This window comes from Elgaria multicarinata, chromosome 6 (assembly GCF_023053635.1).
Source record: "Elgaria multicarinata webbii isolate HBS135686 ecotype San Diego chromosome 6, rElgMul1.1.pri, whole genome shotgun sequence".
Taxonomy (NCBI): domain Eukaryota; kingdom Metazoa; phylum Chordata; class Lepidosauria; order Squamata; family Anguidae; genus Elgaria; species Elgaria multicarinata.
Genome location: NC_086176.1, coordinates 99613769 through 99628774, shown reverse-complemented (window position 1 = coordinate 99628774; position 15006 = coordinate 99613769). Strand labels below are relative to the sequence as shown.

General features: G+C 41.5%; 2 protein-coding genes across 2 annotated transcripts in view; both read right to left on the bottom strand.

Moving 5' to 3' along the window:
• Positions 1-2452, bottom strand: part of CPLANE1 (ciliogenesis and planar polarity effector complex subunit 1) — an 80506-nt gene extending 78054 nt beyond the window's left edge. The window contains exon 1 of the mRNA XM_063128142.1: positions 2379-2452. The gene's annotated coding sequence lies outside the window, so the exon portion shown is untranslated. The remainder of the gene's footprint in view (positions 1-2378) is intronic.
• A 3280-nt stretch (positions 2453-5732) lies between these two features.
• The window catches only part of NUP155 (nucleoporin 155), a 38381-nt gene continuing 29107 nt past the window's right edge, over positions 5733-15006 (bottom strand). The window contains exons 29-35 of the mRNA XM_063128141.1: positions 11769-11898; positions 11424-11537; positions 10879-10999; positions 9545-9655; positions 8043-8179; positions 6631-6737; positions 5733-6169 (exon numbers count right to left, since the gene is read on the bottom strand). Coding sequence (XP_062984211.1) covers positions 6031-6169; positions 6631-6737; positions 8043-8179; positions 9545-9655; positions 10879-10999; positions 11424-11537; positions 11769-11898 — 859 coding nt within the window. The 3' untranslated portion in view covers positions 5733-6030. The remainder of the gene's footprint in view (positions 6170-6630; positions 6738-8042; positions 8180-9544; positions 9656-10878; positions 11000-11423; positions 11538-11768; positions 11899-15006) is intronic.

The window sequence follows — 15006 nt, the reverse complement described above, 5'->3', positions numbered from 1 at the left end:
TGAGGTGCAGACAATGTATTCCTAGTGTTTTGGCATCATAAATTTGTATAAAGGCATTATATCAGCAGCTTTATTTTTAATTTGTTTCATACATTGGATCTGCATTTTTTCACAGCATCATGAGTCAACGTCTTCAGTGACCTATCCATGACAATAATAGGATCTCTTTCCTGGTTAGTCATCACCAGCTCATATCCCACTGAAACTTTTGGATTTTTTTTTACCCTAATGTGCATAATTTATGCATGCCTACTGAACCAGATTTGCCATTTTAATACCCTTTGGTCCAGTTTGGAGAGATCCTTTTGGAGTTTTTTGTTGTCCTGTTTTGTTTTAACCACCCTGAATAATTGGGTATCATCAGCAAACATGGCCACCTAACTGCTCACCTCTAATGCCAGATAATTTATAAACATGTTAAAAAGCACTTGCCCCAATACAGATCCTTGGTAGCCCACATGGTTTTGTTGTTACAGACTGTCAGTATAATCCTATGCATATGTACTCAGGATTAAGTTCCTTTTATGTTCAATGTCACTTCCTCCCTAGTTTGTGTGTCTAGGATGCAATCTCAATAGTTTACTCCTCTAGAATTTATATTGAAAACCTACAAAAGCTCCAATTACATGATGTAGAAAAACATTACCGATCCACCCTTCACCACTATATTTTAAGTTACTGCGGTAGGTGAGGAAGAAAAAGACTTTAAATCACACTTTAGCAGGATACACATAGTTATATGCCTCTATACCCTTCACTCTACTCTATGACTGAGATTTCACACTATCAGCAGCTCAGCATTTTTTAGGTGCAGGGTCTATTAAAAGCCTAGTATCTATCTCAACCTCCTTTTTTCTTGCTAGTGTCTAAACAGGGGCAATAAACTCCCATGCACACTAGTAGCAGTAATCTTTAGTGCGATCTACATCTATAGATGATTAAAATATGTGAAGCTAGGAGTGCAACAAACCTTTGGTCCCTGCATGACCCTATTTCTAATCTCAGAGCAATGCTTGGCTGTAATTATGCAGTGGGATAATGGAAAGCACTCTGCACATTCTCAAAGGCATAGCTGACACACAATTAATTTGTGGAAGACATTGTCACAAGATATGGTTACAGCCACTGACTTAGAGGGCTTTAAAGGGGGATGAGACAAGTTCATGGAGGCTAAATCTATTAACCATAATGGTTAAATAGTACCTCCAAGTTCCGAGGCCATATGCCAATGGAAGTGAGTTGCTAGGAAACAGCAAGAGAAGCATCTGGTTAGCAAGGAGCAGAAAGCTTGACTAGATGGGACTCTAGATCTTATCCAGCAAGAGTCTTCTTACGTTCTCAAATTCCAAATAAGTAGCCCTGCCAGCCTGTTTCAGCAACAAAATTACCCTGAGAACTGTGATTAAAGTGGAAAGTTAGGGTAACAAAAATAAAAGGCTAACCAATTTTGTGCAATGGACTGTAGTCCACAAAAACTATTTGTTTGGCATGTTTTTATTCTGCCTTTCCTCCAAGCAGGTTAAAGTCGCAAGAACACAGCAACACAGGCTAGGCTCAAAATTTATGTCTATGGTCACACAGCGAGCCTCGTGGCTGCGCAAGGATTTAAACCTGGATCTCCTCAAACCTAGCTCAATACATCACAGCGAGTCCGGAATAGCACAAACCTGTACATTTTCACCAAGAAGCCTCACTGTGTTCAATGCGGTTGACTCCCAGGTAAGCGTGCATAAGATTGCGGAAGGCATTTTTCAGGGTGCAGTTTTACCATCCTAAGTCTTACAATCCTTGCTGCCTAGAGTATTTTTTTTTATGTAGGCAGGATATAAATCGAATAAATAAGTAGTCTTTCAGGATGCATGTTTAGACAGAAAAAGGTCCTACAATTCGGGTATTCTGGGAGTTATAGGATTTTTAGAATTATTTTTTAAATGTATAATACACACGCATAGGATTGCGCCCTCACAGACTTTGTTATGTTCTCACTCACGGGCAGCCTGCCTGCCTGCCTGCCTTCTATGTTTCCTACGCCTAAGGGCAAACTGGGACTAGGAGAAGGGCCCACAAAACCCACGGCTGGTTCCGAGAGCGGCAAGAAGCCAAGAGCAAGAGCGCAGCTCCGTCACTGTCCGTCGCTCGGCAGTCGGGAGAGGAGACTCGCCCCCTCAGCCGGCGCCGCAACCCTGCCGCCCTCAGCCCTTCTTCCCCCGTCCCGGTGCTGAGAGAAAGAAGCCGCCGACCAGCTTTGCCCGCCTCCCCCCTCCTCGGGAATGACGGGTGGGTCTATCCGCGGCCGAAGAAGAGCGACGCGTCTTTGGAAGGAGGGGTGGGCGGGCGAACGAGTCTTCCGCCCCCTCCGAGGGCGTCCGCGGACCCACCGTGCGCGCAGAGCCGCCGCCGCCTCAACCGTAATTTCGTCTTGTGGCCCAACAGCTTCCAAGCTACCAACCGGGGGCGGGGCGGACGGTGCGACCCAAAGCGCATGCGCGCCACGGTGACGGTTTTTAACGGCGGAAAGCGGAGTCGAGGGAGAAGAGGCTCCTCTCCCCCTCCTACCCCACCCCCGTTTCCACGCTCCCAACTTCTGGAGTCATTTCATTCTCAGCTCCCGCGCTTCCTTTTCCCCGGGCCTGCTCCGTCATCAGAACTCCCCACACGGGGTGTGGGTCATGAGGCATAGGCTGGTGGCTCGGATTTCTGTGGAGCTGTGATCTCATTCTGGGTTTTATCCCTTCCGCGATCCAAGTGTTTGTGGCTAAAACTATTGCCCAAATGCTATATGGATCTCAGCTGTACGTCTGTTATAACCTCCACTCTTTAGAAATTATTCAGACCAGGTTTCTAAGAACTATGTTTTCAATACCTCATTGTGTGTCCAATGCTGCTTTGTGGCTAGAGGATGGTCTAATTCCCATTGAAGCCCGTACCAAATTGCATATGATACATTATTGGTTGAAACTTACATTCTTACCAGTTGGGTTGGCTCCTTTGATATTGTTGAACTCCTTTCAATCGAAATGGAAAAAGTATTTGGGTAAGGAGTTATCTCTATTGGGTTTTTCTCCCAATGCTTTAATAGCTTTAGGCTATTCAAATGCCAAGGCAGCTGTCAAACAGAGAATCTGGGATATTGTATTGCAAGAGCATGTCAGCTCATTGTCTTATGCCAGTCCCTTAAGAAATAAGACCTTTGAGTCAAGTGCTTATCTGACTAATCTGGCTTACCCTAATTATAGAAAAGCTTTTACTTTGGCCAGATTTGATGTTCTGCCCTCTCAAGTTTTTGGAGGGGAGATTCCAGGGAATACCATTCCAAGACTGTCTATGCCCCTGTAATAACGGGGATGTTGAAATGGTGAGTCATGTACTTTTATACTGTTGTTTTTATCTGGATCTTAGGAATGATCTTATTCTACCTATTTTGTATAAATACCCGGGTAGAACTGCAAAATTTTGTATTTCCTTATTACTCTCTGATAAGATTCCCTATATTACCAATAAAGTAGCCAAATTTTGTGCAATTGCAATAACATGCCGTACCTTTTTAGCCCCCGTGTACTCTGTGACTTTAGATGGATTTGTTGATATAACTGTTTTGAACTCTGACTCTCTAGTTGTTGGTAGTTTTAATGTGTTAACGTATTTTGTATAGAGTGTTTGTTAAATGTACTGTTGGTATTGGTCAACGACCGTAATAAAATATATTCATTCATTCATTCTGGGTTTTAGTCAGAACCCACCAGAACGCTAAGGTACGCTAAAGTACCCTCCACGGTACTGAACCGTATCCCCGAAACAGGTTCAACAGCTTGGATAACTACTTCCTTCAGAGTCCCGGCTGGTTCTGATTGAAACCCAGAATGAATGCACAGCCCCACCGAAATCGGAGCCACCAGCTTCCACTGGAAACAGCACAAGAAAGTCTTGCGTGCCACTTTAAATACTAAACACATTCATTTGGGCATACAAGAGTATCTGAAGCAGGTCTCTTCCCACATGTAAAGAGACCCAACATTAAAGTCACTCCACTGGCTGCCAATTAGTTTCCGAGCAAAGTACAAAGCGTTGGTCATCACCTTTAAAACCCTAAATGGTTTGGGTCCAGGTTACCTGCGGGATCGCCTTCTCCCATACAGTCCGCCCTGCACACTCAGGTCCTCTGGGGTGAACTTACTTCAGTCAGCTAAAACTAGGCTGACATCAGTTTCCCAGAGCACTTTTTCTTCTGTCCCAGATTGTGGAATGGCCTGCTGGAGGAGATTCGTAAAATTAACTCTGTGTGTGTGATTTTAAGGCAGCTTTAAAGATTAGCCTTTTCCGACAGGCCTATCCAGATCAATGTAAAATCAAGAATTTTTAAGATGTATTGATTCTGTACTAATGTTATTCCCCGCCTCGATCCAAAGGGAGAGGCGGGTAAGAAATAGATATGATGTAGATGATGTATCTGTTGGGACCCTTAGGTCATCTTCAGAGGGTCTCCTCCAGGTGCCCCTACCAAAGAGAGCTCTGCAAGTGGCTATAAGAGAAGAGGGCCTTTGCAGTGGTGGCACCTCACTTTTGGAATAGCTCCCCAAAGAGGTTCCCTAGTGCCCACACTGTTATCTTTTTTTGGCACCAAAGACCTTTTTCTCCCAACCATTTCAGAGTCAGGCTTCTGGGTTATTATGGTTGTTTTATCGATGCCTGTGCTGTTTGTTGTTTTGCATTATATGTAGATATGTGTATTGTATTTTTAACGATTGTATACCATTTCAGCTTTTAACTGTAATGTGCAGAGATAACAGCTGTTTGGCAGGTGGTTGGGAGCCTGACTGAGCTGGGGAAGGGGCATGTGGGGAGAGTCAACCCTACTCACCCTGTTCTCCAGCACAATAAATCCTGATTCAGTGGGGATTGCAGTTTCTCTGCCTCAAAGCAACTGCAATCCTAATCAGGACACTGGCAGGAGTGGGGTGAAGGAAGAGAAGTGGCTTAGCCTGCCCTTCCCTCATCAATCCCATCACATGTGGTGTGTTGCAGGCAGCCCTCGGGGCTGAAAAAGTTGCCCACCCTCAGTTTATAGCAGGGATGGGAAACCCACTGGCCCATGGAGGCTTTGGCTCCCTCTGAGGTCCATACCACTGATGGCCACCCGGGGCTTGGAAAGGGAATTTCCGTATTCCCTTTGATCAATAATAGGTCATGAAGAGTTGCCCCTTGCTTAGCACGCTGCCTGCACACCCAACCAGGGAGGCGCTAAGTGCTTCTCCTGCCCCAAGTCCTCAATAGGGGAAGATGCGTAGGAGGAGAAATGACCTCATGCCTGGAACAAGGTGGCTTTGGAGGCTGTTGGCTTTCCCTGTGATCCTCCACCCCTTGCCTCTTTCAGGAGTGCTTCACGTGCACTGCACCAACTCTATTGGGGAGGACATAATGCTGCTGAAGCATTCCCGCAGCCACTGCCTCAGCCCATGCACACTGAAGTCGCCCTGGCCAAGATGTGACTTTGGTGCATGTGGGCTTTCCCTGATTGGAAGACAGAGTGTGGCCAAAGCAACCCCAGCCAGGGATGGGATGATGGCAGGGGGAGTGGGGGCAAGGCCTTTGACGTTATACAGCTGCAGAGGGATTGGCAGGAGGTCATTGAGACTCCCAACCAGAAGCATCCACTACTGGTTTACAATACAGTTAACCCTCAGCCACTTTTAGGGTCAAGCACCTTGTGCAAATTCTATTTAAAATGTAGAAAGACCATTTTACAAATAATTTTAATTGCCAGGGCAAGATTATACAAGACACCTTAATCCGAAGCATATAAAATTGGCTTGCTGTTAGAAAAAAAATGGTAGTAAAAAACAAAACAAAAAAGCCTGCCATTTGTACATTCTGATATGTGTAGTTAAGAAGATACAACGCAGAACTATAAGTCAATCATCAATTCCAACAGCAGCTGGATTGTTATCAAGTTTCTTTATAAGCATTTGCCTTTTCTGATTCCAGTGCACTGACAGTTCATTCACTTGGGCAAATAGTTAAGTATCACTGTATTCAATGAAGTCGCTCTAGTTTAGCCTGTAGAGATTTAAAGTTCCCTGTGATCGTCTGAACAGCTAGCGTTGGACTTATGGACTGCAGTTCAACAAGGTAACAGCTGACAGCATCCAAGCAAATATTTGTGAATCGCCGTCTAAAGAAAGGAAGGAAGGAAGAAAGAAAATTAATTTGGTTTCTGGTTTGGATATGGGGACCTTAAACTATCTTCTTCCTAATTTTGAAGCTATGCAAACTTAATTGGCAATAGGATGTCAATTCCGAGCAACTGCTGTCAATGGAAGACGTTTTCCAAGCATAATTGCTGCCCTAGTGTATGTGTGTGTGTATCGTCATGTATGCATGTTATGTGTGAATGAACAGATGTGCATTATGTGCGGGGGTGGGGAATACCTGAAATGCATATTTGTTATTGTGAGCAGATTAACTGAAAACTTTTCTCCCTATTAATTTTATGATTTCAAAAGATTAGATACACACAGAAATAAGCAAGAATGCTTATTTCAACAACTGCACTTTCCTTACAAAAGTTAACCATCCCATTTCCAGCATATACAAAGTCTATTTGCAGTGACTGTATATCCAGATTAAAGTTACCTCTCAAAGGCAAGCACTTTGTTCGGGTCTTGCACATATCCTGATAATAATACATGAATACATTCCAAAAGGTGCAAAGGCTTCTTCATTTTGCTCCAGTATGGGTCCTATAAAGGGGTGGGGTGGAGAAATCACAAGAAGCTCAAAATGATTCATCAACTTGCATGTGCATCCAGAACATTAGTGCATGAAATACTAAATGTACTGCATTAGTTAATATTCTTATCACAAAGGAATGACTAATGATTCTGGGCTAAATTTACTTATATGTCAGGCTTTATAATAAATTTCACAAGTTCTCAGCTTACAGAAATGTAAAAGTGTCTGTCCCATCCTTACACAGCATGCAAAATTTTCCCACTGCCCCTGCAAGCAGCACAAGCCTCTTGATCAGTCCGGGGATCCACTCCAAACTTATATCCGGAGGAGCTACTTGTGGAGAACGTATCTTGACAGATACAGCTCCACCCAACTTATGGCAAGTCCCTTTCTACCATACCAACATACACAGAAATTATAAAAAGTCGCTTGTAGCACCTAAAAAACTGCCATGTTTATTCTGGCATAAAATTTCATGGACCATTTATTAATCTTTAACGTGCTGCAAGGGTCTTTGTTGTTTTTGCAACAATAGACTAACACAGCTGCCTTCTGAAAATGATGAAAAATGGTGATTCTGAACATCACTGATCACTTTCAGCAACACAACAGCTGAAAGAAGGTTGTTGCAAAGTCAATGCGGCTGTGTTTTATAAGGCAAAGAAACAAGAAAGAACTCCCCAGCCACACCAATTCTTCAATTCAAGGAAGAAGCAAAAGATGACGTTATATCCCTGAATCTTTATTTTCCCAAGAAATTGTTCTGAACTTTTTCTGCAAACAATGTTTGGTGGTAGGGTTTCCCTTTTTGCTCTTTATATCACCTTCCGTGCCAAATTCAATACCTTCCAGAGTTTAATCTGGTACTGTGGAGGGAGATGAAGCCAGCCAGCATCTGCTGAAGACTCAGTCTCTCTTTCTTGGGGTTCTGAGCTCCAACCACAAGCAGGGGAAGAAAATGCCTCCCTGCTTTCCTCTCAGACAGGGTACGTGAAGCTTCAGCAAGCTGGGGCTGGGTTGCGGTGCTCCGCCCTCCCACCTGCTTCCCTCCATCCCTATAGCTTACAGTATCCAGAGCCCAGAAGAAGGGCACATGAGGCCTGTGGGTTGCCCACCCCTGTTCTAGAGCATTGGTCCCCAGGCAGTTGATTCTGCTCCAATTTAAAAGAGACCCATTTCAGTCGAGCCACCACTTTTCTTTCTGGGATTGATTTTGAAAGAGATTGAGAGAAGATGCCAGGAAAAAAGCAAGGGGGAAGTGGGGGAGAAAGGGTAACTATGATTTCTTTCATAGTTGTGTGGAACTATCTTACCCGTGCTTTGAATAGCTGATCATATACTTCAAGAAGCCTCGGTAATGGCACACCAATTTCTTGCATTGTATAAGTTACAAATCCCACATCCCAGTTCAGGGAGCAAACTTGCTGTTCTAGATGCTGCACTAAGAAATCTGAGGAAAAAATAATTAGGCAATGAGGTCTCAATTTTTGCTGCAAGATTTTACTATCTACAGAGTTAAAGTTGCTGCTTTAACCCTTTTTCTTATAAGCATCTTCAGTCAGTTGAGCTTTTGAAAGATAACCTGTTGTGCCACAGGCACATGAGCGTGGTTGAAGGATAACTAGTCCTAATGTAAAACCAAATAGCTTCTGCTGTGCCCAAGATGGTTTGAAGAGAATTGACTGGAAAGGTGCTTGCCTCACTTCTATGATCCTGTTTAGGTGACACACTAAGCCATGGTGGTTAAGCATGTTGAGCTAAACATTATAGCTTAGTGTGTCGTGTGAACCATTCTTAACCATGGTAGCTACATAACCATGGTTTAAACACATTCACTAACCATTTGCTGCAAAAGGGTTAGCGGCCTAACCATGGCTTAGTGTGTTGTCTGAACATGTGTATGGAATCACAACTCTTTAGCCAGCCTGAGGGGAAAATGTCTATGACCCTAGATATAGTTCAAGAAGGTCCCCAAAAGTGGTTTATGCAAGTGAGGCTATATGGAAGCCATGAAGAAGACGGTTTCCAAACCTTTGTGTGTGGTTTAATGGCATGCATGGACATAGGCTTAAGATTCAGAGGAGCTTTTCTTCTCTTCGTCCCCATCTGTCCCTGGGGCACATATATACCGCATCAGGGGTGGGCAGAAAGTAGGTTTTGGACTTCAACTCCCAGCATTCCCAGCATTCTTGATCATTGGCCATGCCAGCAGGGGCTTATGGGAATTGAAGTCCAAGACATCTGGAGACCTACCTTATGTCCACCCATGCTCTAGATTGTGTGTACTTCCCAAATGCTCATCTCACTGTTCCTGTCGTCTATGTGGCCCCTGGCTACAGGTAAGCAATTCTATTCAGAGCAATTCAGATGTTGCTTTGAGCTTGTGTACATGCAAAAATACTTAAGACTATTACAGCTTTACATCATAATGGCTGACATTTCAGCCAACGAGGTTGATGACAGCTAGAAAAACTCAGAATATTAATCCATATTCTTTAGCTTGAGACTTCTCCGGGTTTTTATTTTATTTCCATGCTTCCGTTAAATTTTTGTGTTACTATTTTCCTAGAAATGTTGTTCCACCCTGTCCTAAGGCTTTAATAAATACTTACTATAGAGTTCAATAGCTCAGTACTACCAGACTATGCTGTCTGAAGATATTCAACAGGAGATATTGGCATTGAACTAAGGTAAGTTATTGCTATTGAACTAAGGTAAGATAAGGGCTTTGGGATTTTTTTCTATTTTTATTATCAGCTTTACTCCATATTGATTTTACAGTACCTCCCAAACATTTCTAATTTGAATTACCTACCTAAAGGAAAATAGCGAGGTGTCCCAGCATAGATTTTTCCAAGCATTACCAACTTCAGGCTAAGAGCCTGCATCCTATCAGGAGCACTCAGAGTCACAGTATCACTCAGTGCTGAAAGAGAAAAGATACACTATTTTAGAAATTTATTAAATGCTTACATTTATATCATTTCTATTTTCTGTTCAACACATGGTACAAATAATTTAAAAAATTGTGGCAATTTACCTTCCAATGGATGGACTATAAATGCATATGCCTGTTACACCAATCTGTAAAAAATAATTTTGGCAGTGCAAACTCTGCATCTCTTTAGGCCAAGACCCTAAAGAATATTACGACACCAAGTTTATCGGGACATTTTAAAAATGTTTAGAGATAATTAGATTAGTGGCTTGTAGACACATGGTCCTTTATGACAAAATGCTACTGGTGCGCACAGCTCTTAGCAAGATGACATCTATAGCAGACCAAGCAGAGACTTGTGCCTGGTGGCTGGGCCAGTGAGCTGCCATTTTACATTTCCCAGGGGGTTGCCATTTTGATTTCCCACAATGCTCCAGGCAAATACTACATTGGAGGCACTGTGGGAAAGTGATGGTTTGTAGCTGCCTGCTGCTGCCACGTAAGCTCACACCCTGGGGCCCAATGACACAGGAGGGAGCCTACTAGAAGGCATTTTGCCAAGGGCCTCTCAAATCTGGAATGACCCTGATAATGGTACAGTTAGTTAGATGCACCATAATCCTGTAGGCACCATTGAGTTGTAAAGGGACTCTGATATAATAGGACTTAACAGTTACACAGCACTTTGTGTGGTCAAAGAACTTCATGTGCATTCTCTTAGTAATTTCAGGAAGCTTTCAACAGGTGTTAGGGGGGAAAAAGAGAAGAAATAGGCTGAAACGTATTCATTGTATTACCATCTTTAGGAAAATAAAGGACTGGTCCAGACTAAGGAAAAACCTACAACATTTCCCCTCCATTTGCAAGGTTTCTCACTAACTAATATGTCTGCCTGCTCACTGAGGAACATTAAGCTGTGCAGATAAACCTTTAGGGCCATATTTTCTCACAGAGATTCAGATCTATTACTTATTTCTACTGTTGAATATAGAGAAATATTGTCTCTACCATAACATGATCTAAAGTGGTCCACCTTCAGAATAAAACAAAAATTCATCCTATAATAGCTCTTCTTTTTTTAATTATACGTATTGTTAATATTTATGTTGGGGGGGATGCATATTCCCCAGTTGGAGAGATAACCCACACAAGAATATGTAATTTTGTGTAGTTGTGTATTTCCAAGCATCTGTGTTACTAGCTGGACCTACCTTTTTCAATTATTTCTTGCCACAGGGTCTGCACTAAGATGGGGTCTGAATGACCAGCACAATGTATAATCGCCAGCTTGCACTCAGAGAGTTTGAATGGGTCGGCAAATTCCCCATAAAGCTGTAGTTTAAAAACAAACAGTTTGTTTATTCGTATACAACAAATTAAGGCTGAAATAAAAAATTATTAATTTGCAACTTACACTAACAAAGTCATGAAAATACTGCGTAATGTATTTCTCTATCCCAAATGACCAATAAGAGGTTTTATAAAAAGGCTAGTGAACTTTCAGCAAGAGTACTCTACAAAAGGAAACATGTAAATGTATACACTGATATTTTTCATTCAGCACATAACAGGAATAATAGTGATTGTTAAAGACAGCACACAACAGCATATTATACAAGAATAAAAATGATACACTAGCAGGAGTATTTTTTCTTGATTAAATGAAAAAAATGCTTGGGAGACACTTAATTTATCCCACATAGTGAAGCCCAATTATTTATTTATTTATTTATTTATTTATTTATTGTAAAAGCACCTTGCTAATTTCCATCAACTCAGAATCCAGCTGGGAAATTGCATCTTGCACCGTAGCATGATGGGAACACTGATGGTGTAATGCTTCCTGTATTTGAAACTGTATCCTCGCAACCTGGTTAAAAACATAAGGATCAGTTTTATGAAAAATGCAATGAACACCAACAAGCTTCTATAATTAGTTCTGTCACAAGATGTTTGACCTATTATGACTACACATAAAATGGCTAGGAACTTACTTTTTTAAAAAAACAAACTGTGCTGCATAGGAGCCTGTGAGACCACATACTACCTACCTCTGACCCATGCTAATATCAACATCGTCTAAATTAATTGTTTTACTTACTTCCATTTTCTCTTCCAGTTCATGTAAAAATTCACCATCTGCAGCTATTGGTGATATGGCTGTGGAACTCTTGGCACTCAAAATGGCACGTGCAATATATTCAAGACGTTGCTGAAGTGAAATCTCAGTGCTGTCAAATTACAAAACGTGTGACTGATATGGTAGCTTCCATGAATAACGTTCACAAGAAAGTTATGTTTTCAATCTTTTAAAAAAGCCCGTCTAGCAAAAATTCAGAGGAGGATGACAGAGTACGCGCTTCCCTTCTTGCAGTCCAAAGAAAGACACAGAGTCTGCTGGTCCAATTAATCATAAATATATTTTCTAGCAACCATCCACCACCGACTACATCAACTACCCAACCACAACATGAACATTACCTACAGAATATATACACAGGGTTTTCAACCTGACCAGCAACATCCCAGGTGCTGCTAATCAGCACACCCTGGCTGATGCAATTAGCTCTCTTCATTTCAGGAGCTTGGTTAACCCTTACCATTCAGGTCTGTAAAATCCTTTTTACTTACAGTGAATACACTGACACCCCTCCATTTTACTGACCTGAATGAACATACACAAAACAGTTTACATATTGTGATTTACCATATTCAGTTTCTCAATTAACTCTTGATGCCTTTTTGCACATAATGGTTTAGTCATCAGATCTGCTACATTATTTTCTGATTCACAGTATTTCAGATCTATCAGTCCATTATTTACAGATTGTCTAACATTACAATATTTTATATCCACATGTTTACTCCTGGCATGCATTCTTTCAGTTTTAGCCATCTGGATACACGTTTGGCTGTCTTCATTTACTTTTATTGGTTTATCAATTGGCACATTTACATCTATCAACAGTTGTTTGAACCACACTATTTCGTTACACAGTTCAGATAGTGCTGCAAATTCTGCCTCAGCAGTAGAAACAGAAATTGCATTTTGTTTCCTTGCTTTCCAGCTAATTATGGAATCAGCAAATGTTACCACAATGCCAGTGGTAGATTTTCTATCACTTCTGTCTCCAGCATAATCACTATCCACGTAACACTCCAGATTTGGTGTTCCTGATGAACTTAATTTTAAGCATTTGTCCTGAGTGCCTTTTAAATACCTCATTATTCTTTTTACAGCTTGCCATGCATTTGTTGTGGGTTTTGCCACCAATCTACTCAAAATGCTTACTGCATTGGATATGTCTGGTCTTGACCATTGTGCCAGGTACAACAGACTTCCAATGATAGATTGATAAAGGTCTGGGTCTTGAAAATATGTTTCACCTATATTCTTTTGAAAATCTACTACCATTGGAGTTTGGACACTTTTGCAATTGTCCATGTTATATTCTTTTAATAATTGCTCAATTTTCTGTTTTTGGTTTAGCAGAAAACTGCCATCTTGTGCCCTTTCAATTTCAACTCCAAGATAGTTTTTAATATTTCCCAAATCTTTCAATTGAAATTCTTTACCAATTTCCTTTTCAAAGTCTTGAATTTGTTCCTTTTTACTTGCCATCAAACAAAGATCATCCACAAAAGCTAACAAAATCATTTGTTTTTCTCCTGTTCCCTTGGTATACACACATGGATCTGCCAAGCTTCTTTTAAAACCTTGAGATTGTAAAACTTCATCTAAACATTGATTCCAGTTTCTGGCTGACTGTTTTAGACCATAAATGGCTTTGTTCAATTTATACACCATTCCTGTTTTTCCACTTTCATACCCAGGAGCCTCCATCATGAAAATATTTTCCTTTAGTTCTGCATTTAGGTAAGCAGTTGTGATGTCAAAATGATTGACTTCAAATTTCTTTAATGCTGCCAATTTCAAAGCTAATCTTACGCTCTCTGACCTAACAGTAGGTGCATAGGTCTCATCAAAGTTCAAGTGCTTTCTTTGTGTAAATCCCTGTGCTACTAAACGTGCCTTGTATTTTACTTTACGAGACACTAGAACTTTCTTTTTGTATACCCATCTGCAGCCAACTGCTTTCTGATCTTTAGGCAACTGTGTTGGTGTAAAGACCTTGTATTTTGCCATTGAATGCATTTCCTCATCCATTGCCTCAAACCATTTTTTAGATTCAGCTTTTGGCAATTCCAACACATCCTCTAAACATTGAGGTTCATAACTTACATGACACACTCACTTCCCCCACAGTGAATCGCTCTGGAGGTATGCCTTTTGTTGCCCTTTCAGAACGCCTGGGTACAAAGATTTCAGTTTCCCCCTCCTCTCTCTCTACTTTAGGACTTAGAATGTCTGCTTTCTTTTCTGGACTCTTTGCTGATTCTTGTGATGGCTGCAAACTGTGTTCTGTCTCCTCACTATCACTTAGTGGCATGATTATCTCTGTGTTTGCATGTATTCTCTCCCAACCATCCTGTTCTGCAAACTCTGCTGACCTGGAAATTACAACTTTCCCATTGTTAAGTGCAAATCTATATGCCTTAGAACCAGGTTGGTATCCAACAAATCTCAGTTTCCTTGCCTTAGGCTGACCCTTTCTTCTTTGTCCCTTTGGTATATGCACCCATGCGTAACAACCAAATACTCTTAAATGAGACAACACTGGTTTCTTTCCAAACAGCAGATAATATGGAGTGTTGTTCATGACAGAACTCCATAATCTATTCAGTATATAATTCGCTGTTAAGATAGCCTCCCCCCAGAAATGCTTTGACAATCCTGAATCCTGTAACAGTGAGTCCTTCATGGTTTGTAACACACCATTCCTCCGTTCTGCCACACCATTCTCACTGGGGGAGTATGGGTTTGTTTTGCGATGCCAAATGCCTTGCCGCTTCAGCCAACGTTGAAAAACACCTGCAAGAAACTCTCCTCCTCTATCTGTTTGTAACTGAGCCACTTTGTAGGAAAACCTCCTCTCCACCCAAGCAACCCAGCTTTTAAATGTCTCAAACGTTTCATTTTTGGATTTGAGCAAATAGCAGAACCCATACCTTGTAAAATCATCTACTATTACCAGTACATATTTTGCCCCTCCTAGGCTTTGTGGCAGTGGACCAATTAAATCTGCATGCACCAATTCAAATGGTTTTTTCGTTGACCTATTACTCTGTTTACTAACAGGGTAAGCCTTTGATTTTGATACTTTGCATGCAGCACAATCCAAATACTTGCCACACTGTTTTATGTTTAACCCTTCACACATTTCAGGCATTTTGGCCAAAGCTCTGAAATTTGCATGACCTAACCTTCTATGAAGTAA